Below are 21132 nucleotides of genomic sequence, written 5' to 3'. Positions count from 1 at the left end.
TTCTGGCCTTTCTGTCTCGCTGACTGTCTGAACTTAAATCTGGCTTGCAGCCTTCCATCTCATCAGGGGATCTGTTATTTTATGAGAAAGACAGAACAATGTCCTGAACCAGAGCAGAGAGATGGTCACATTCCCTCTCCTCTCGTTTTATATATTTGACTCTCATCTCACTTCCACCCCTTCTTTTAAATGTTTTTTATATATACTTTTTAGGCAAGTGGACTCTCCGACATCTTGCTGTGTTATGTCTTCTCCCTACTTCCAATGTTCCCTCTTTTACCTCTAGTCTCTTTCGCTCTGCTGCCTTTTTTCATTCTGTTTTTTTGTTCCCGTTTTTGTCATCCTTTTTTAATATCCCCTAACCCGCCTTCTCTCGGCTAATATCCTCTCCTTCTTTCACTGTCCCTCACTCTGTTTTCCTCCTCTCCCTTCGCCAGTTGTGCCTGCATCAAACCTCCCCGCTGGGATTTTGGGTGCTTAGTGATCCATGTCGGTGCTCTGTGAAGACTCCTGTAGGGCAGGTGGAGCCCAATAACGATCCACAGAACACAACCAACACCACAAAGGAGTTTAAGGGCACACCACTCTATTGACTCTGGTCTTTAAGATGTATGAGCAAAGATGGGCAGAAACTGCATCTCCAATAGAAATCCCTGTCGTGCTGAACTGTGCTTGTGCAGGCCGTGCTTGTCAAAGGCACTCCTTCGATATAACGTTTTTGATGAAAATAAAAACGTGTCAGTCTCCCTTTCACAAGGTTATATTAATGACAGTTTCTGCTACTTATGACATTGTCTCAAAACCATGTTTTGCATTTGAGAAAATTAATAATTAAGGATACTTTTTTTTTTTTACTTCTCCCATTGACTTGCCAAACCCCGGTCTGCTTCGCAATCGTTCCCGGAAGTCTCGCAATGTTGCGCCTCTGGGTTTAGAAACTGATCACGAGATGTAATGCAAGCAGTCCATTTTGCTTTGATGATAAAACTGTACTGATAGTCCTTATTGATAAGGCTTCACTCGCCATCTTGTTAGTCCTGAGCTGTGTTCAAATACTCATGCTAACCGCACTATTTGTGACAAAATGAGTATGTAATATGCTTATTGGTCATAGTATGGATATAGTTAGTATTCCAAAAGTTCCCGGATATGTCGTACTACAATTGCGAAAATTCAAAGTATACAAGCAAAGTATACAAGCAGTGCAATTATTAATTAATAATGCAATTCTCCAGGAAATGGGCGTGGCTTTACAACAATTTCAGATTAGAAGAAAATGGCAGAAAATATACAGTGAAGTACGACGAGAGCGGATACATTGGCTGCTTTTAAGAAAATGTTGAGCAATGTAATAAGGTAATGACTTTTCAAATAAGTTGCGTTACATGTTATGTTGGCTGACAATTTGTTAGCTGCGCTATCCTTACAAACCACATATCATTACAGTAGCTGAAAGGATACCTTTTGTTTATAGGATGCTAAAATGAACTAATAATATGTGGTGTGTGTACTAATTGAGTATGTAGTATACAGTATGTTTGTATGGGTATTCAAACACAGCTCTGGTTATAGGCCTAATTGAATAACTAGGTTTTTCTCTTTTCTCTTTTTACTTGGCCTCTGGCTGGATTGCATCAGTGAGGGGGAAAAAAAACATCAGGACACAAAGCACAGTGAGAAGGAAGACGAATGCTGTGAAATACACTGAGCGTACAAAACATTATGAACCTGTTCTTTCCATGACAAACTGACCAGGGGAACCCAGTTGAAAGCTTCGATCCCTTATTGATGTCACTTGTTAAATCCACTTCAATCAGTGTAGATGAAGGGTAGGAGACGGGTTAAAGAAGGATTTTTAAGCCCTGAGACAATTGAGACAGGGATTATGTGTGCCATTCAGAGGGTGAATGGGCAAGACAAGATTTAAGTGCGGGGTATGGTAGTAGGTGCCAGGCACACCGGTTTGTGTCAAGAACTGCAACACTGCTGGGTTTTTTCTACACTCAACTGTTTCCAATGTGTATCAGGAATGGTCCACCACCCAAAGGACATCCAGCTAACTTGACAACTCTGGGAAGCATTGGCGTCAACATGGACCAGCATCCCTTTTCGACACCTTGTAGAGTCCATGCCCTGACGAATTCAAATCAAATGTATTTATAAAGCCCTTTTTTACGTCAGTCGATGTCACAAAGTGCTATACAGAAACTCAACATAAAACCCCAAACAGCAAGCATTGCAGATTAATTGAGACACAAATTGGGGGTGCAACGCAATATTAGGAAGGTGTTCTTAATGTTTTGTACACTCAGGGTATGTCCACCATTTTGAGCCGCGCTTTAATGTGAGTGGGACGCCTCCGCAGTGCAGTTTGGGTGGGTGTTGCATAAAGGTGCTTTTGTTTAAAGTCTGGGTTTAGCTGTCAGTGTCCAGCAGGCCCCCTCCGCTTCACTACTTCCCTCTTCCTGCCCCCCACGTAGTCTTGGCAACAAAGCTGCTGGGCTGGGGCACTGTGGTGGATTAGGATGGCTCCTTTTTACATTTTTTATTCAGAGTGGTATTAAATGTAAAATACATTAGAAGTTTAACTATAGATGCAACTGTCGCTTTACACAAATTATTGTAGTTTATATATACAAGTACCAGTAAAAACTTTGGACACCTACTCATTCCAGGTTCTTTATTTTTACTCTTTACATAGAACAATGTATAATAATAGTGAAGACATCAAAACTATGAAATTGCACACATGGAATCATGTAGTAATCAAAATAGATTTTATATTTGAGATTCTTTAAAGGAGCCACTCTTTGCCTTGACAATTTTGTACACTTAGCATTCTCTCAACCAGCTTCATGAGGTAGTCACCTGGAATGAGTTTAAATTAACAGGCATTCTGCAGCGATACGCCATCCCATCTGGTTTGCGCTTAGTGGGACTATTTGTTTTTCAACAGGACAATGACCCAACACACCTCCAGGCTGTGTAATGGCTATTTGACCAAGAAGGAGAGTGATGGAGGGCTGCAACAGATGGCCTGGCCTCCACAATTCTTTAAAAAATTTAATAATCACCCAACCTCAACCCAATTGAGATGAGTTGGACTGCAGAGTGAAGGAAAAGCAGCCAACAAGTGCTCAGTATATGCGGGAGCTCCTTCAAGACTGTTGGAAAAGCATTCCAGGTGAAGCTGTTTGAGAGAATGCCAAGAGTGTGCAAAGCTGTCATCAAGGCAAAGGGTGGCTACTTTTAAGAATATAAAATAGATTTTTGATTAGTTTAACACCTTTTTGGTTACTACATTATTCCATATTTGTTATTTCATAGTGTTGATGTCTTCACTGTTATTCTATAATGTAGAAAATAATACAAATGAATGAGTAGGTGTGTCCTAACTTTTGACTGGTACTGAACAAACAGTGCATTCGGAAAGTTTTCAGACCCCTTGACTTTTTCCACGTTTTGTTACGTTACATTCTTTATTCTAAAATTGATTAATTAAATGTTTTTCCTCATCAATCTACACACAATACCCCACAATGACAGAGCAAATACAGATTTTTAGAAATATTAGCAAATATATTAAAAAATTTAAAAAATAAATTTACTCTGACAGAGCTACAGAGTTCCTCTGTGGAGATGGCAGAACCTTCCAGAAGAAAAACCATCTCTGCAGCGCTCCACCAATCAGGCCTTTATGGTAGAGTGGACAGATGGAAACCACTTCTCAGTAAAGGCACATGACAGCCCACTTGGAGTTTGCCAAAAGGCACCTAAAGACTCGCAGACCATGAGAAACTAGATTCTCTGGTCTGATGAAACCAAGATTGAACTCTTTGGCCTGAATGCCAAGCGTCTGGAGGAAACCTGGCACCATCCCTACGGTGAACCATGGTCGCAATATCATGCTGTAGGGATGTTTCAGCGGCAGGGACTGGGCGACTAGACGGGATCGAGGGGAAAGCTGAACTGAGCAAAGTACAGAGAGACCCTTGATGAAAACCGCCTCCAGAGCACTCGGGACCTGACTAGGGCGACGATTCACCTTCCAACAGGACAACGACCCTAAGCACACAGCCAAGACAATGCAGGAGTGGCTTTGGGACAAGTCTCTGAATGTTCTTGAGTGACCCAGCCAGAGTCCGGAATTGAACTCAATCGAACATCTCTGGAGAGACCTGAAAATAGCTGTGCAGTGACACTCCCCATCTAACCTGACAGAGCTTGAGAGGATCTGCAGAGACAAATGGGAGAAACTCCCCAAATACAGGTGTGCCAAGCTTGTAGCGTCTTACCCAAGAAGCCTCTAGGCTGTAATCGCTGCCAAAGGTGCTTCAACAAAGTACCGCGTAAAGAGTCTGAATACTTATGTAAATGTAATTTTTTTAAAATAAATGTGCAAACATTTGTACAAACCTGTTTTTGCTTTGCCATCATTGGGGAAATAAACGATTTAATCCATTTTAGAATAAGGCTGTAATGTAACAAAATGGGGCGGGGCGTCAAGGAGTCTGAATACTTTCCGAATGCGCTGTGTGTGTGTACAAGTTTGGACACCACCTCATTCAAGGGTTTTTCTTTATTTTACTATTTTTCTACAATGTAGAATAATAGTGAAGACAAACTATGATATAACACATGGAATCATGTAGTAACCAAAAAAGTGTTAAACATATCAAAATATATTTGAGTTTCTTCAAAGTAGCTACCAATTGCACACTTCCACAAAACCTCCCCTTTTATTGTCCCCAGCACAAGGTATGCCACACCTGTCAGGTGAATGGATTATCTTGGCAAAGGAGAAATGCTCACAGGGATGTGAACACGTTTGTGCACATTTTAGGGAATCTTTTATTTCAGCTCATGAAATATGGGACCTACACTTTACGTGTTGCTTTTATTTTTGTTCAGTGTAGTTGGATTGGTTGCATTAAAAATAGACATTTTGGTGGCAGACATGCTTCAACATTGATTTGTTTGACTGCTGTAAAATCAGTTGTACATTTTTAGACTGACTTCCTTGTAAGATAAACTAGTACAGAGAAGCTATGTGTTGTCACCAGGTTAGCTCTGCCTTGCGCAATGGTGTTCTAACACGTGGCCATATGTTCAACAATCACCTGGACTACAGGTGCAAAGGACGTCTGCTCTACTGCTGACGTCCATGCATATAGATGATGCATTTCTGCCGCACCTTGTGTTCTGCAGGTAACCAAGCCTCCCTGTCAACTCTATCCCCAAGTCATCAGCAATGTGTCCTTTGGTTACAGGTCTATTGGGTGAGCAGTTACTGACTGTACAGGTACATTCCAGAAGGTATCCTGCCACTAATTTCTCATTTAGGCTAAACTCCCGAAATGCATTGCGTTGTAGTGGAAAAAAACAATCTTTTGTGTCATTAAGCACTGAAACAATCAGCGTGACATTTTTTTTCAGTTCTTTAAAATGTGTCCAACTGCAGTCAAAATATTTTACCACCCTTGCACTTTGCAATGGTGCAGAATGTTCTGTTTCTCTTTTCAAAACGGATTGAATTAGTATTTATACTGTGTAGGCACCTGCAACTTACCACAGGTGGGAAGTTACACTAACCGAGAATCACCTGCCTCCAAACAAATTTGAAGTGAAAAATCTTCATTTCATTAAAAAAAAGTACTTTCTTGGTTCTGTGCATAGGTGCCAATATATTTGACCCCAACTGTAGAACAACAACGACAAGGACTGTGAAGGTCATAGACTTTTGAATGACTGTTATTGGTTGGTCAAATTACTTGGTCAGCCAACAATTTAGTATTTCATTTTTGTTCATTTTTCTTGTTTGACTGTATGTGCTGGTGCTGCAGGGAGGGAGGCGTTGCTAGAACATATTGCTTGTTTCAGCAAGCAGCAACAAAGTTTCATGATGCATCAGGCTGTCCCGTCTTCAGTCAGCTGTTTGTTTCAAATCCAGCTTTATTTCTACAGCACATTTCAGACATGGCTTGCAACGCAATGTGTTTACATACAATAAATAAAAGCTTAAATATTTACTACACAAAAAAATTCAATAAAAAGAATGAGAGAATGCCAAGAGTGTGTGGCTACTTGGAATCTTGAAAATATTTTATTTTAATATATTTTTTTGGTTACTACATGACTCCTTCCATATATGTGTGTTTTGATGTCTTCACTATTATTCTACAATGTAGAAAATAGTTTAAAAAAAATAAACCCTGGAATGAGTAGGTGTCCAAACTTTTGACTTGTACTGTATGCCAAGTTGCTCTCTCATAATATCATAATGGACCTGACTTTCTTCACTTCTGCTCTGCCTTTCTGCAATTTCTCTTTAATTTAGTTTCCTCACTCATCCAATGAGCTCTCTGTTTGGTGTGGCCTCTTTCAGCTATGGCATCAATGGTTGCTCTTAATTTGCTATTAAAGTGATCAACTAAATCATCACGAGGAAGGCAGAATAAGTGGTGAAGTATTGTTCATACACTCAAAGTCTGTAGCAACTTCAGAGAGGGAAGCATTTCTTAATAATGCGTTAGGTATTACACTGTGCTATGGGCAACAAGGTAGTAAAAAATGCACAGTGGGGATCAGATACATCAACAATAAAGGATATGTCAATATAAAGCCCCTTGGTATTAACCAGGTCCAGAGTATGGCTGTGGTTATGGGTGGGCCCAGTAACATGTTGGATAAAGTCCATAGAGCTCAAAAGATTAATAAATTCAATGGCCTTGGAGTCGGTCTCTTTTGTCAACATGAATATTAAAATCGCCCAACACAATGATTTTATCATAGTTCTCAAGGACAATAGACAAAAGTTCAGTTTAAACCTCTAGGCTAGGGGGCAGTATTTTGATGTTTGGATGAAACACGTGCCCAAAGTAAACTGCCTATTTCTCAAGACCAGAAGCTAGAAAATGCATATAATTGGCAGATTAGGATAGAAAACACTAAAGTTTCAAACTGTCAAAAATATTGTCTGAGTATAACAGAATTGAATGGCAGGCAAAAACCTGAGGAAAGTCCATCCAGGAAGTGCTGTTTTTCTGAAACTACTCTTTTCCATTGCAATCCTCCATTTTAAAGGGATATCAACCAGACTCCTTTCCCTATGGCTTCCACAAGGTGTGAACAGTCTTTAGACACAGTTTCAGGCTTTTATTCTAAATAATGAGCGAGAATGATCACATCGTGTCAGTGGATAGCCAGATGTCCTCAGATTTGTGCATGCACGCGCGCCGGGAGCGAGACCTTTTCCTTCTCCTCTTCTATTGAAAAGGCTACCCTCCGGTTGAAATATTATCGATTATTTATTGTAAAAACAACCTAAGGATTGATTATAAAAAATGTTTGACATGTTTCTACGAACTTTACGGATACTATTTGGAATTTTCATCTGCCCTTCGTGACCGCACGAGCCTGTGGATTACTGAACAAAACGCGCCAACCAAATGGAGGTTTTGGGATATTAAGAGAATCTTTATCGAACAAAACATTTATTGTGTAACTGGGAGTCTCGTGAGTGCAAACATATGAAGATCATCAAAGGTAAGTCATTCATTTTATTGCTTTTCTGAGCTTCATGACCAATCTACTTTGCTGCTAGCTGTTTAATGTTTTGTCTGCTGAGAGCTGGCCTCACATAATCGCATGGTTTGCTTTCACTGTAAAGCCTTTTTGAAATCTGACACGCCGGCTGCATTAACAACAAGTTCAGCGGTGTATTGCACTTGTGATTTCACGAAGAAAATGAAATATTTTTAGTAATTTAATTAGAATTCACCGGATAGTACGGGGGAGGCTTCAATAAGAGCGGCACTACAGTATGATTACAGCCATGTTTCAGTGAGGAACATGCAATCAACTTTGCTCGGTAATGAGGTCATTCACGAGGGAGGTTTTACTTGTGATTGCTTTAACATTTTTTTGAAAGTGCCTTATTCATTTTCTGTCCCTGGGGCATCTGCCTTGAGGTAACCAATGGAATAAGAATCAAATGATTAACGTTAGACCCACTAGAAGGTGAAGATAACCTCTCTACGGGGTGTGGGATGCTACCGTCCCTCCTGGCCAACATCCAGTGAAATTGTAGAGCGCAAAATTCAAAAACAGAAATACTCATAAAAATTCATGAAACATACATTGGTTTAAAAATTAACTTTGTGTTAATCCAACCACGGTGTCAGATTTCAAAAAGACTTTACGGCGAAAGCAAACCATGCGATTATCTGACAACAGCGCCCAGCAGACAAATCATTACAAACAGTTAGCAGCCAAGAAGAGGAGTAACAAAAGTCAGAAATGGCGATTTAAAATGTGTATCACTTACTTTTTGACCTTCATAAGATTGCACTCCCAAGACTCCATGTTACACAAATGTTCATTTTGTTCGATAATGTCCCTCTTTATATTCAAAAACCTCAGTTTTGTTGGTGTATTTTTTCCCCCCCAGTAATCCATTGAACAAAGCGCAGTCACAACAGACACAAAATCTAAAAAGTACCATAAAAGTTAGTAGAAACATGTCAAACGATGTTTATAATCAATCCTCAGGTTGTTTTTGTCATAAATAATCAATCATATTTCAACCGGACAATGGCTTCGTCAATAGAAAAGGAAAAACAAGAAAGGCACGGTCCAGGTTACGCGCAGGACTCATGTCTGGAAATTTCCACTGTCGTCTCATTGAAAGTGGTGTTTCTCCCTCCATTTTTCAGAGTAAAAGCCTGAAACTATGCCTAAAGACTAGCCACATGTAGTGGAATCCATAGGGATCGTGAACTGCGTCCATAAGTCTTTGTATGGTGGATAGTCTTTCAATGGAAAAACAGGCATTTCAAAAATAATAGCACTTCCTGGATGGATTTTCCTCAGGTTTTCGCCTGCCATATCAGTTCTGTTATACTCAGACATTATTTTAACAGTTTTGGAGAGTAGAGTGTTTTCTAGAAATTAGATCTCTCAGGGACCCTTCCTCAATAGACTGTCCTGTCCACTCCGGAAGTGATGTTCAGGAAGTCATGACGTTTGGTCATGGTCCAGAAAACGACACTTCACAGGAAAGGCGTTTTGATATTTGACTACAAAAGTAGAACACAAAGGAAGCTATTTGGTTTGCGTGTCAACACAAAAAGACCTAAGGAAATGCAATGAAACACGGGTTCCTCATCCTGGAAAATCTGTTTTGAATAGGCCTAACCAATGCCACCTCTAGGCTCTGTTTCAATGTCCACACCAACCAGCATACCACCTAGTGTATGTATTGGGCATGATTTCTTTGTGGTATACTAATATGGACATTGGAATGTAGTGCAACGGTCTCTCAACCCCTTGGGTTGTTTTCCCTCTAATTGGATAACTTGCTTCAGGTTTTCCCCCAACAAAAAATTTGAGACACTGCTAAATGTAAAGTCTCTATCCTGAATGAGAGGATAGTATAGGAAGATTTTGAGTGGAAAGCTCCAGTGTCACATGCAAGGTCAGTCATAATTACACATTTTACTTGGTAGTTCTAGGCAACAATCATGCCAATCTGGTAGTAGTTCATGTGGCAAAATAGGCCTACCTGGTATTTTAAGGTAGATATCAAATCAGTTTATTTGTCACATGCATATTCAACAGTGAAATGCTTACTTGCAGGCTCTAACCAATGGTGCGAAAAAGAGTGTGTGTGTGTGTGTGTGTGTAAGTAAAGAAATAAAACAACAGTAAAAAGACATTTGAAAAAAGAGTAGCAAGGCTATATACAGACACCTGTTAGTCGGCTTATTGAGATGGTATGAACATGTAGGTATCGTTAAAGTGACTGCATATATGATGAACAGAGTAGCAGAAGCGTAAAGAGGGGTTGGCGGGTGGTGGGACACAATGCAGATAGCCCGGTTAGCCAATGTGCGGGAGCACTGGTTGGTCTGGCCATTTAGGTAGTATGTACATGATTGTATAGTTGAAGTAAATATGCAAATAAGATAAACAGAGAGTAGCAGCAGCGTAAAAGAGGGGTTGGGTTGGGGGGGTGGCACACAATGCAAATAGTCCGGGTAACCATTTGGTTACCTGTTCAGGAGTCTTATGGCTTGGGGGTAAAAACTGTTGAAGCCTTTTTCTCCTAGACTTGGCACTCCGGTACCGCTTTCCATGCAGTAGTAGATTGAACAGTCTATGACTGGGGTGGCTGGGGTCTTTGACAATTTTTAGGGTCTTCCTCTGACACCGCCTGCTGTAGAGGTCCTGGATTGCAGGCAGCTTAGCCCCAGTGATGTACTGGGCCTCTGAAGTGCTTTGTGGTCGGATGCGGAGCAATAGCCGTACCAGACTATGATGCACGATGATGCGGTCAGGATGCTCTCTGTTGCAGCTGTAGAACCTTTTGAGGATCTCAGGACCCATGCCAAATCTTTTTAGTTTCCTGAGGGGGAATAGGCTTTGTCGTGCCCTCTTCACGACTGTCTTGGTGTGTTTGGACCATCCTAGTCTGTTGGTGATGTGGACACCTAGCTCCACTATAGCCCTGTCGATGAGAATGGGGACGTGCTCGGTGCTCCTTTCCTGTAGTCCACAATCATCTCCTTAGTCTTGGTTACGTTGAGGGATAGGTTGTTATTCTGGCACCACCCGGCCAGGTCTCTGACCGTCTCGTCGTTGTCGGTGATTAGCAAACTGTTTTTCATCTGCAAACTTGATGGTGTTGGAGTCGTGCCTGGCCATGCAGTCGTGGGTGAACGGGGAGTACAGGAGGGGACTGAGCACACACCCCTGGGGAGCTCCAGTGTTGAGGATCAGCGTGGCAGATGTGTTGCTACCTACCCTCACCACCTGTGGGCGGCCTGTAAGGAAGTCCAGGATCCGTATTGACGCTTTGCCTGTTTGATGGTTCATCACAGGGCATAGCAGGATTTCTTGTAAGCTTCCGGGTTAGAGTCCTGCACCTTGAAAGTGGCAGCTCTACCCTTTTAGCTCAGTGCGAATGTTGCCTGTAATCCATGGCTTCTGGTTGGGGTATGTACGTACAGTCACTGTGGGGACGACGTCCTCAATGCACTCATTGATAAAGCCAGTGACTGATGTGGTGTATTCCTCAATGTCATCGGAAGAATCCCAGAACATCTTCCAGTCTGTGATAGCAAAGCAGTCCTGTAGTTTAGCATCTGCTTCATCTGATTTTTTTATAGACCGAGTCACTGGTGCTTCCTGCTTTAATATTGGCTTGTAAGCAGGAATCAGGAGGATAGAGTTGTGGTTGGATTTACCAAATGGAGGGCGAGGGAGAGCTTTGTACGTATCTCTGTGTGGAGTACAGGTGATCTAGAATTGTTTTTCCTCTGGTTGCACATTTAACATGTTGATAGAGGTTTGGTAGAACTGATTTAAGTTTCCCTGCATTAAAGTCTCCGGCCACTAGGAGCGCCGCCTCTGGGTGAGTGGTTTCCTGTTTGCTTATTTCCTTATACAGCTGACTGAGTGCGGTCTTAGTGCCAGCATCTGTCTGTGGTGGTAAATAAACAGCCATGAAAAGTGTAGCTGAGAACTCTCTAGGCAAGTAGTGTGGCCTGCAGTTTATCACAATATACTCTACATCAGGCGAGCAAAATCTAGAGAGATTTCGTGCACCAGCTGTTGTTTACAAATATGCACAGACCGCCCCCCTCGTCTTACAATCACGAACGCAGGAGTGTGCTGTTCTATCCTGCCGGTGCAGCGTGTATCCCGCTAGCTGAATATCCATGTCGTCATTCAGCCACGATTCTGTGAAGCATAGGGTATTACAGTTTTTGATGTCCCGTTGGTAGGATATATTTGTGATCGTACCTCCTCTAGTTTATTGTCAATGATTGCACGTTGGTGAGTAATATTGACGGTAACGGCAGCTTTCCTAGTTGTCTTCTTTGGGTCCGGACGAGGCATCCGGCTCTTCGTCCTCTGCATCGCTTCCTTTTGTGAATAATTGGGATGTCTGCCCTGTGGGGTGTTTGGAGAATATCGTGTGAGTCCTGCTTGTTGTTGTTGATATGATGTATATGCAGAAATTTAAACAGCATAGTGGGTCAATTTCCGGAACATCTAAGCACATTAAAGCGCGAGGATCAACTTCTCCACGGTTTTGATCGCCTGGCTACCACGATATAACTGTGAGAGCAAAGTCTTGCCTCTCACTCATCTCAATATCTCTGGTGGCAACATGATTTTGCTGAGTGCCCCTTTAACTAAGAATTGACAAATTAAGCTTATCTTTTTTTTTTCTTAACAAAAAATGTAACTGTCCTATATGTTAGACTACTTAATTGGAGCTTGATTCATTGTTTCCATAAAACTAATAATTAACTATTTTTTTTAAATAGTAACCTTGTGTTTGAGATGTTATCTAATTCCAAAGTAGCCTTAAAGTGGAACTGACAGCATTTTAGCAACATGAAATCTTAATCTGTTCATATACACCCTCCCAGGAAGAATGACACTTTTTAAAACATTTTCTGACATCAAGCACTTATGGTCAGTTTCATGTTTTCATTCATTCTTAGAATGTTTGGGAATTACGTAGAGTAAGGCATTTATGAAAATGCTATAGCAATATAGAATTTGTGTGTTTTGGACAGTTAATAGAAACTGCAGTAAATGAAACCTAATAAAAACATGTCTTGTCCAGGACCGGAGTATATGCAGACCGTTGCGCCAGTAGACCTTTTATGTAAAGGCATTTCCAATCAGGCCTGATATAATTCACTTTGAACTGGACTGTGTGTTTACAGGCAGTTACAACCGTGTAACTTCAGATCAGTAGAACGCATTCGCCAAAAGCCACAAAATAACGTTATAGTGGATTTCTGCCACTATGTCTATACCACGGGAGTCCTTTTACATTTGTGACATTTACAGTCCTATTGATCAAATAGTCATAAAAAGGAAATCTCTCCCTCTCTCGATGGTTTGCACAACAAGATCATCAACTAATGCAAGATGGGGAATTGTAGCCTACTCATCCTTCTGCAGCTTGTCTGCCTATGATTCGTACTTGTCCCAACCAAGCACCTAAGCTAACTGGCTAAAGTTGGCTAGCTCTAGTATAGCTACTTCCAGACATTGTTTACATGTTATCTAGAGCAGGGTTTCCCAAAATCTGTCCTAGGGCCCCCCCTGGCTGCACATTTTGGGCTTTTCCCTAGCACTACACAGCTGTTTCAAATAATCAAAGCTTGATGATGTTGGTTATTTGAAACAGCTGTGTAGTGCTAGGGCAAAAAACTAAACATTCACTGGGGGGGGGGCCTCAGGAAACCCTGATCCAGTGCATTCGTGACTATTACTGACACGGTCGTAGTGCGTTCGTAAATTCATCAGTTATTCTGCGCTCTGGGACACATACGAAATCGGCGAGGGTGGCATATCTCTTGCGTTCGCAACTTTACTCTGGCTAACTGGATAACAGTCGTTCTAGTTCTTGCTCGCTAACCAAATGACACTTGCATCTGTGTGGAGCCACTGTTTTTGTCCAAAATATTGAGTCGTTGAAACGGTGTATCCCGAATGGCGGCACCAAACAATGTACCTGGTCAGCTGTGATTTCCAACCCGATAGCAAGAAATGCATTGGTGAAATGATATTTATCATGCATTGAATTGCATCTATCTATTCTGCCAACAATGCCTTAGTGTACAATAATGGAATGTTGATTCAAATATAACCTATTTTTATAACCTCTATGAAATTGGTTTTGTAGCATTAACTGGGAATTTGATATGTCTGTTTGTTCCACTTTAATAGTGGACTGTAGAACAAAGGACTTCCTAGATTTGTTCTTTGACCTACTGTAATGGTATTGAACATCGTTCATACTCGAGATATGAAGATATTGGACACCATAAGTGGTGACTAAACATTCCAAAGGCCCCAGAGCTTGTTTGGCATATGCGTTTCTCTCAACCCTCTAATTTTAACCAATGCTATACTGACACCTGGTGCCAGTATGTGGTACTGCAACAGGTTGACATAAATTCTCCATTATCTGCTTGTTTCTTCTCCCTGTGGCCATATATTCTTAGTCTTATAACTCCCTTGGTTTTCTTTCTTCTGATTCTGCTCCTGAAACATCCCTCTTTCATGTCTCATCATACCATCTTTGTCCTCTCTCCTTTCTCAGCCTCTCATTGGAGTAGTCATTGAAGGAAGGACCTGGGAAAAAGTTGTGCCACTTGTCATGTGCTGTAACTCGCTGTACATTTTCTTCAAAACACAAAAAGAAATGTATTTGATCTAGATTCTAACCGCTCTCCTCCTCTCTGTAGCCGCTGCGCCTGACGCCACAGAGGGAGTTCATCAAGTCTCTGATGGGCATCGGCAAGCGGCTGGCCACGCTGCCCACCAAGGAGCAGAAGACCAAGCAGCTCACCTCAGAGCTGTTAGTGCTCAACCACAAGCTGCCCGCCCGCGTCTGGCTGCCCACTGCAGCCTTCGACCATCACGTGGTGCGCGTGCCCCACACACAGGCCGTGGTGCTCAACTCCAAAGACAAGGTGACCAGAAGGCCTAGTAGTTTAAAACCTTTTTTTAGTTAACTCATTTAGTTATTTTCTGAGGTGCCTGGAGTTTAAATGGAACGTGCCCCAATGCTCTTTCCATGGGACTAACTGGTTAAATGTACCTTTAAAAATTCAAATAAAAGCTCTAGAATTCCATTCCCTAAGTATGACCTCTGACCTCCTTCATTCTCCCCTTCCTCTCAGGCCCCGTACATCATCTATGTGGAGGTGCTGGAGTGCGGGAGTTTCGAGACGTCTGCCATTCCCGTGCGCATTCATGAGACCCGCATCCGCAGTGCCCGCTCTGCGGACAACCTCCTCCCAGAGTGCGTTGGCATCACAGCCGAGCAGCGCGCCGGCAGCTTCTCCACCGTGCCCAACTACGACAACGACGACGAGGCCTGGGCCGTGGACGACATCGGCGAGCTGCAAGTGGAGGTAGGTACCCGTGGGGAACCACATGGTGGCACCGTGTGACTTTCCATCACATTTTGATGACAAGGGTGAAGGAGTGAATCAGATTTGAATGTACTAGAACCCTGGGGTCCTTCTATGGTTCCAGCTCCCAGAAGGCCACACCAGTAGCAGCGACAACATCTCCCAGTTCTCTGTGGACAGCATCACTAGCACGGAGAGCAAGGAGCCCATCTTCATCGCCGCCGGCGACATCAGGTACAGGGGTCACTGTCAGCTAGAATTGCTCTGCTAGCTTGTAGTTTCTCTTTCAAGACTTGCTTGACTTGGGGGGCTGTCTTTTTTTTTTTCCAAGTCAGTCCATTATATTAGTTCACAGAAATCCACAAATTACATTGTTATAGAGACCTCTGATTATTCACTGTTAAGAGTTCATATACATTTTGACTGATGGAATTTCATGCCTTTTTAACCAAATTTCCATGCGTCGCTGTAGCCTACATGGAAAGAAGTCGGCATAAATGTGGCATTGACACTAGAAGGCTGCTGGTCTGTGATCCCATGTAGACTTATCTCCTACCGCTGTGCTGTTGGATCAAGGCACTTAACCCCCCCCCCACAAAGTAAAATAACTGCACTGTACGGCTACTGTATTAAACGCATGTGATCAACCCTCCATCTGGAGAGCCACTGGCTGTTCAGGCTTTTGATTCAGCCCTGAAACACACCGGAGTCTGCCTAACAAGGTCCTGTTGAGCAGCTGATGTTTAGGCTACAATGTGGTGTGTTAGAGCAGGGCTTGAACAAAAGCCTGCGCGCCCAGAAGCGCTCTTGGAGGATGGTTGACCACCCTTGATATCAAATATTGCAACGTTACAACCAGATACTTTTATCTTGTTAGAATGATTCCCTCATTAAAATGGATCATGTAGGCTACTTCAATGCAAGGTAGCTAACTAACACATGTTTATCTATAACCTTGAGGCTAAAATGTTTGTTTCCGGGGAGCTATTTGTCAATTAGGCTATTCTTAGAATATTTTTAACGTCAGAATTACATAGCCTACTGTTTTAATAGAGGGGGGAATCGCAGCTTTTAAATAACGGTGTTAGATTTATTTCTCAACGTTGCTGGTGGAAAGGCTGAGTCAACGACTAACTTTTTAGCTATAGATCATGCGAAGACTAGCGAAATAGCTTGTAGCGTGGCTAATTATGTTTTGAATTGGCTGTTCCGTTAGTCTATCCTTATTTTATAGGCCTACTGCTGCCTAAATGTCTATCTCTCCTTGGTCAATGGCCCACTTCCACACACACACAGAGAGATGATCCGCAGCACACATACGCGCTGAACGGTAGGCATAATTCTGATCAGGGCTGATATGTAAATGATTTATGAACATAAGAACCCTGATTTGACATCTTGGAACATCGCATCCTGGCGTTCAGGCTGGCGCATTCTCAAACTCTGGCACACACACACACCGGATTCAGAGACTAGTGTCAAATAAGCTTGAACAAAGAGGAGTCAGGATATGAAAGCACACTCTCCATTACTATTCAATGCCGATCCTTCACTTTGATCAACCGTTTTTTTGCCGCTTCTGTGTGATTTGCTGCTTCCCCCCCCCCCCCCCACTTTGTTTTCTGAAGGAGACGACAGTTCCCCAAAAATTTGAGGATCCGGTATGGCTCTCAGGACAGCTCCGGCCCAAGCCCAAGCAATGCTTGTTATAGTTTCATGTATTTGGGTCCATCGCTATGGTCTGGATAGAGGTTTTACAACAGCATGTTTCTTTCTTAGGCGACGTCTGTCAGAGAACCTGGCCCACACCCCCACCACGTTCCGGAAAGATCCGGAGGACCCGTCCGCTGTGGCGCTCAAGGAGCCCTGGCAGGAGAAAGTCAGGTGGGTGATTGGCAGATCAGAATGAATAGAAGGGACACGCATGGATGGGCGTACACAATCCCACCGGACGATACATGTCTATCCCACTTAGGTGCAGCGAAGAACGGCACATTGTGGCATTGTCAAGTAATTGGCTGTGTCTCACTATTTCCTCCCGCTCTCTCTCTCCATCCCTCAGGCGGATAAGGGAGGGCTCTCCTTACGGTCACCTGCCAAACTGGCGGCTGCTGTCGGTCATCGTGAAGTGTGGGGACGACCTGAGGCAGGAGCTACTGGCCTTCCAGGTGCTCAGCCAGCTGCAGGTACGTGACCCTCCACAGTCAAGTCCCATTCCACAGAAATGCTATAATAATACTAATAATGGATTATTATTAGCATTCCCCGGCTAATGCGCTCCACTTCTCCCCCTTCTTCTCCAGTCCATCTGGGAGCAGGAGCGCGTCCCCCTGTGGATCAAGCCCTATAAAATCCTGGTGATGTCATCGGACAGCGGGATGATTGAGCCCGTGCTGAACGCTGTCTCTCTGCACCAGGTGAGCGCATTTTTATTAATTAAATGGACCCCACTTGAAATGTCATGACAAAGCTGCCCAAGTTGTTTAGCTGTGATGCAGTACGACTGCCCTCTTGAGATGAAGATTCTGATAATATAAGTAACAAGTTTGATAATGCACTATTATCAATAGCTATTTTGTACAGAATACCGTGTTGGTTGCCATTTCTAATGGAGTGCTGTGTCTGTGCTCCAGGTGAGGAAGCAGAGCCAGCTGTCTCTGCTGGACTACTTCCTGCAGGAGCACGGCAGCTACACCACCGAGGCCTTCCTCACCGCCCAGCGCAACTTTGTGGAGAGCTGCGCCGGGTACAGCCTCATCTGCTACCTGCTGCAGGTCAAAGACAGGTGGGCAGCCCTCCCTTCTCATTCCTCCTTTAGTTTCACTAGTACTATTACTCCCCTGTTCTATTTCTCCACTTCCTGCATCGTTGAGGATGTTTGGCTGCGTTTACACAGGCAGCCCAATTCTGATCTTTTGCCGATAATTGGGCTGCCTGTATAAACACCGCTTTTGTGGTGTGATAAACTACCACATCCCACCCTCTCCTGTATTCCTATATGTTTTACTCACTCCCCCTTCTCTCGTCTCCTTTCTCCAGACACAATGGCAACATCCTCCTGGACTCTGAGGGCCACATCATCCACATTGACTTTGGTTTCATCCTGTCCAGCTCACCCAGAAACCTGGGCTTTGAGACCTCTGCTTTTAAGCTCACCAGCGAATTTGTGGATGTGAGTCAAATAAATTAGTGAATGTGCGTTGTCACATAAAACTGTAAACCGGAATTGCTCATACAGCTAGCTGCCTAACAATTGAGTTAGCAATCTCACAATGTTCACTGCATAAATGCATTTGTTGGTGTGTTAAAAGATGCTATTAGCGACATTGAGTTTGCTGGTTATCTGCATAACCTGTCGGTTTTGCATGTGTAAAAAGTCAACTCTGTTGTCCGCGGTTCTCTCTCAGGTGATGGGAGGCCTGGATGGAGACATGTTCAACTACTACAAGGTGCTGATGCTCCAGGGCCTGATAGCTGCTCGCAAACACATGGAGAAGGTGGTCCAAATAGTGGAGATCATGCAGCAAGGTACTGTTTGCTAAAACGGTATATGAGCATGGTCAGTGTGTCGCCGTTTCCATGTACATGATCTTTCTGCCCTGTGTCTGGTTTCTTTTATGGTCTTGCTATTACAACTCCCGTCTCCACTCTCTCCTCCCCCACCAGGCTCTCACCTGCCCTGCTTCCATGGCTCCAGCACCATCCGCTACCTGAAGGAACGTTTCCACATGAGCCTGACGGAGGAGCAGCTACAGGTGCTGGTGGAGCAGATGGTGGATGGCTCCATGCGTTCCATCACCACCAAGCTTTACGACGGCTTCCAGTACTTCACCAACGGTATCATGTGAACAGTTCAACACCGGGACACAACCACATGGGAGAGCAAGCAATCGTGTACACACACACACACAGATGGTGGTGAACATGTGCATATGGACTCAAACATGTGCTTGCCATAGCAGCACATCTACAAAAATGGACTCTTGTATAGACTAGTACTACAGGACTTGTATAGACTAGTACTACAGGACTTGTATAGACTAGTACTACAGGACTTGTTTGCAAACTTGATATGTTCTTTGTCTTAGACAGACTTCTGCCCCCCTCCTCCCCCCTCCTTGTTTTGGCCTTGTGGAGGGGGAGACTGCACCTCCTCCCTCCTGTCCATAGGACTTTTACCTCATTGACGGCTTAAAAAGAGGCATAACGCACAGTTCAAATCACACACGAAAACGATTAAGTATCAATATTGGAGGAGGTACTGTGGGAGAGGGCGTGGTCTAAATTCAGAGGAGCCAAGAAGCGTTTTCTCAGATTGGACAACTGCAAGAGCAAATCAGAGGTACATATCGAATATGTACTTATTTTCCCATTGTTCTTAGAGCAAAATGGACTTTGAGAAGCCACTATGTAACGACAAAGAAAGCACAAGACAGGTTTTCTAATGGACATTTTCCCTTCTTCTCTGAAAATTCTGTGGTCATCAAGAATGAGCCAGCCCAAAGAGAGGGGGGAAGGACTATTTAAAAACCATGGGTGTATGAGTGTTATCTGTCAGGAAAACAACTTTATTCCAAGAGTTTGATTTGTTTTGAACTGGAAGTTTGAACTAGGACCAACACGTCTCTTCTTAGGGGTCCAAGCATGCAGCAAAGCTGCTGGTTGTGTTTTTCTTCCCATCCTTAAAAGGAGCAGTTTCATTTCAATCTGGGTTTAAGACAACTGGTTCTCATCCAGTAAAGCACATCTGTACTTACTGTTACAGATAGAAATACCATGAATAAAAAGGACTGTTCTCTATCGTCACATGACAGTCTGTATATTCAACAGACTGTGTCATGCCAACATACATCATGTAGGGCTTTGCTTTGCTAGTGTCACTCTTAAAGCCACCATACTTGAAGGAACGCTAGCGTCATGCTGAGCCTCATGCACTTGACGTTGAACCAAAATGGCTACCTGTGGTTACATATATATAAAACAATTGCAATGGATTTATGCAAAAAAAACTCAACATTGATGTTCCACTGTTTGTCTTTCATCTCTAACTAAATGTGTATGTTAACGCATTATTATTGTATGTTATGTTAACTAAGGTTGCATATTTAACGAATGCTCAACACGTCCCTCTCTTGTTGGCTCTCGGATGCATTCCTGTGACTAACTCGGGCCAATCCAGAGAGAGGGTTGTCCTTGAGCAGACGATGTAAATAATGGGAGTGATGATTTCATTCCTCTGTCTGTTTTTATTTCTCCTTATTTTGAACAGTATGAGCTCATTATTTCCTTTATGTGATTTTTTTAATTTTTTTTATATGATACTCTACTAAACCGATTTTAGTTTTTTGCTCTCTCAAACACAAACATGTATTCAGTATTGAAGAGAGCTGTTTGAAAAAGCTACATGCTGGGATAGCCTATAACTTATATTACCTGCTTATGTTTCAAAGCTGTATTGTCGGTGGGTGGCTTTTGTGTATAGCAAAAATGACAGAGAACTCAAATGAGTCATTCCTGTGAGCAAACCAATGCCTTGACACATACAACTTTTATCAATGCAACAGTTGGGACAAAGGCGTGCAGGTCATGTACCCAGGAAGTTTATTTGATAAGTTTTAAACACTTCAGTAAACTACTACTTTCATTGCCTTTCCCTTTCATTTATTCCAACCCTAACATTCTGTAAAATGATGTAAATAACTCAAGTGCATTTTTATCTTTACCGGAGTGGGTTCTGTCAAACCCCCGTTGATGTTCTCTCCCATTCTGAACCATGGGCACAATTCTGCTTCTCCTTGTCCAGTGTCACACCAGCTAAATGCTTGTCCAGACTGCTCCAGATAATGTATAGATCACACTATTGTTCTGAACAGAAAGACGTGGTTTTAGACGGAACTGGTCCACCGCTAACACCAAGCAAAGCATTTATTCGACTAAATTAACAAGTCCTTGATACTAAAGACATTTTAGAATGTACAGGGGAAGAAATATTGCCCACTTTTGTATCAGAACGCTAACACTTTAATCTTCCTAATTCTATGTTTCGCTTTTCATACACATGGTACAGAGATGAACCTTGTATCATGTTGCCTAAATGCATGACTCCTTCAATAAATTGGAAAGTTGTTTTCTTGTATATTTTCTTAACATGTGTTGATAAATTGTAGGGGGAATTTTGGATATA

General features: G+C 42.7%; 1 protein-coding gene across 1 annotated transcript in view; it reads left to right on the top strand.

Annotated features, from left to right (window-relative positions):
- Positions 1-21132, top strand: part of LOC110496283 (phosphatidylinositol 4-kinase beta) — a 32599-nt gene extending 11467 nt beyond the window's left edge. The window contains exons 3-12 of the mRNA XM_021572087.2: positions 14277-14504; positions 14715-14948; positions 15073-15182; positions 16728-16832; positions 17011-17134; positions 17252-17365; positions 17582-17733; positions 17988-18120; positions 18356-18476; positions 18615-21132. Of these exons, the coding sequence (XP_021427762.2) occupies positions 14277-14504; positions 14715-14948; positions 15073-15182; positions 16728-16832; positions 17011-17134; positions 17252-17365; positions 17582-17733; positions 17988-18120; positions 18356-18476; positions 18615-18796 (1503 nt within the window). The 3' untranslated portion in view covers positions 18797-21132. The remainder of the gene's footprint in view (positions 1-14276; positions 14505-14714; positions 14949-15072; positions 15183-16727; positions 16833-17010; positions 17135-17251; positions 17366-17581; positions 17734-17987; positions 18121-18355; positions 18477-18614) is intronic.

The sequence above is a fragment of the Oncorhynchus mykiss genome, chromosome 18 (genome assembly GCF_013265735.2).
Source record: "Oncorhynchus mykiss isolate Arlee chromosome 18, USDA_OmykA_1.1, whole genome shotgun sequence".
Taxonomy (NCBI): domain Eukaryota; kingdom Metazoa; phylum Chordata; class Actinopteri; order Salmoniformes; family Salmonidae; genus Oncorhynchus; species Oncorhynchus mykiss.
The sequence above is the reverse complement of the archived record's forward strand: the minus strand, read 5'-3'. Positions and strand labels throughout refer to the sequence as shown.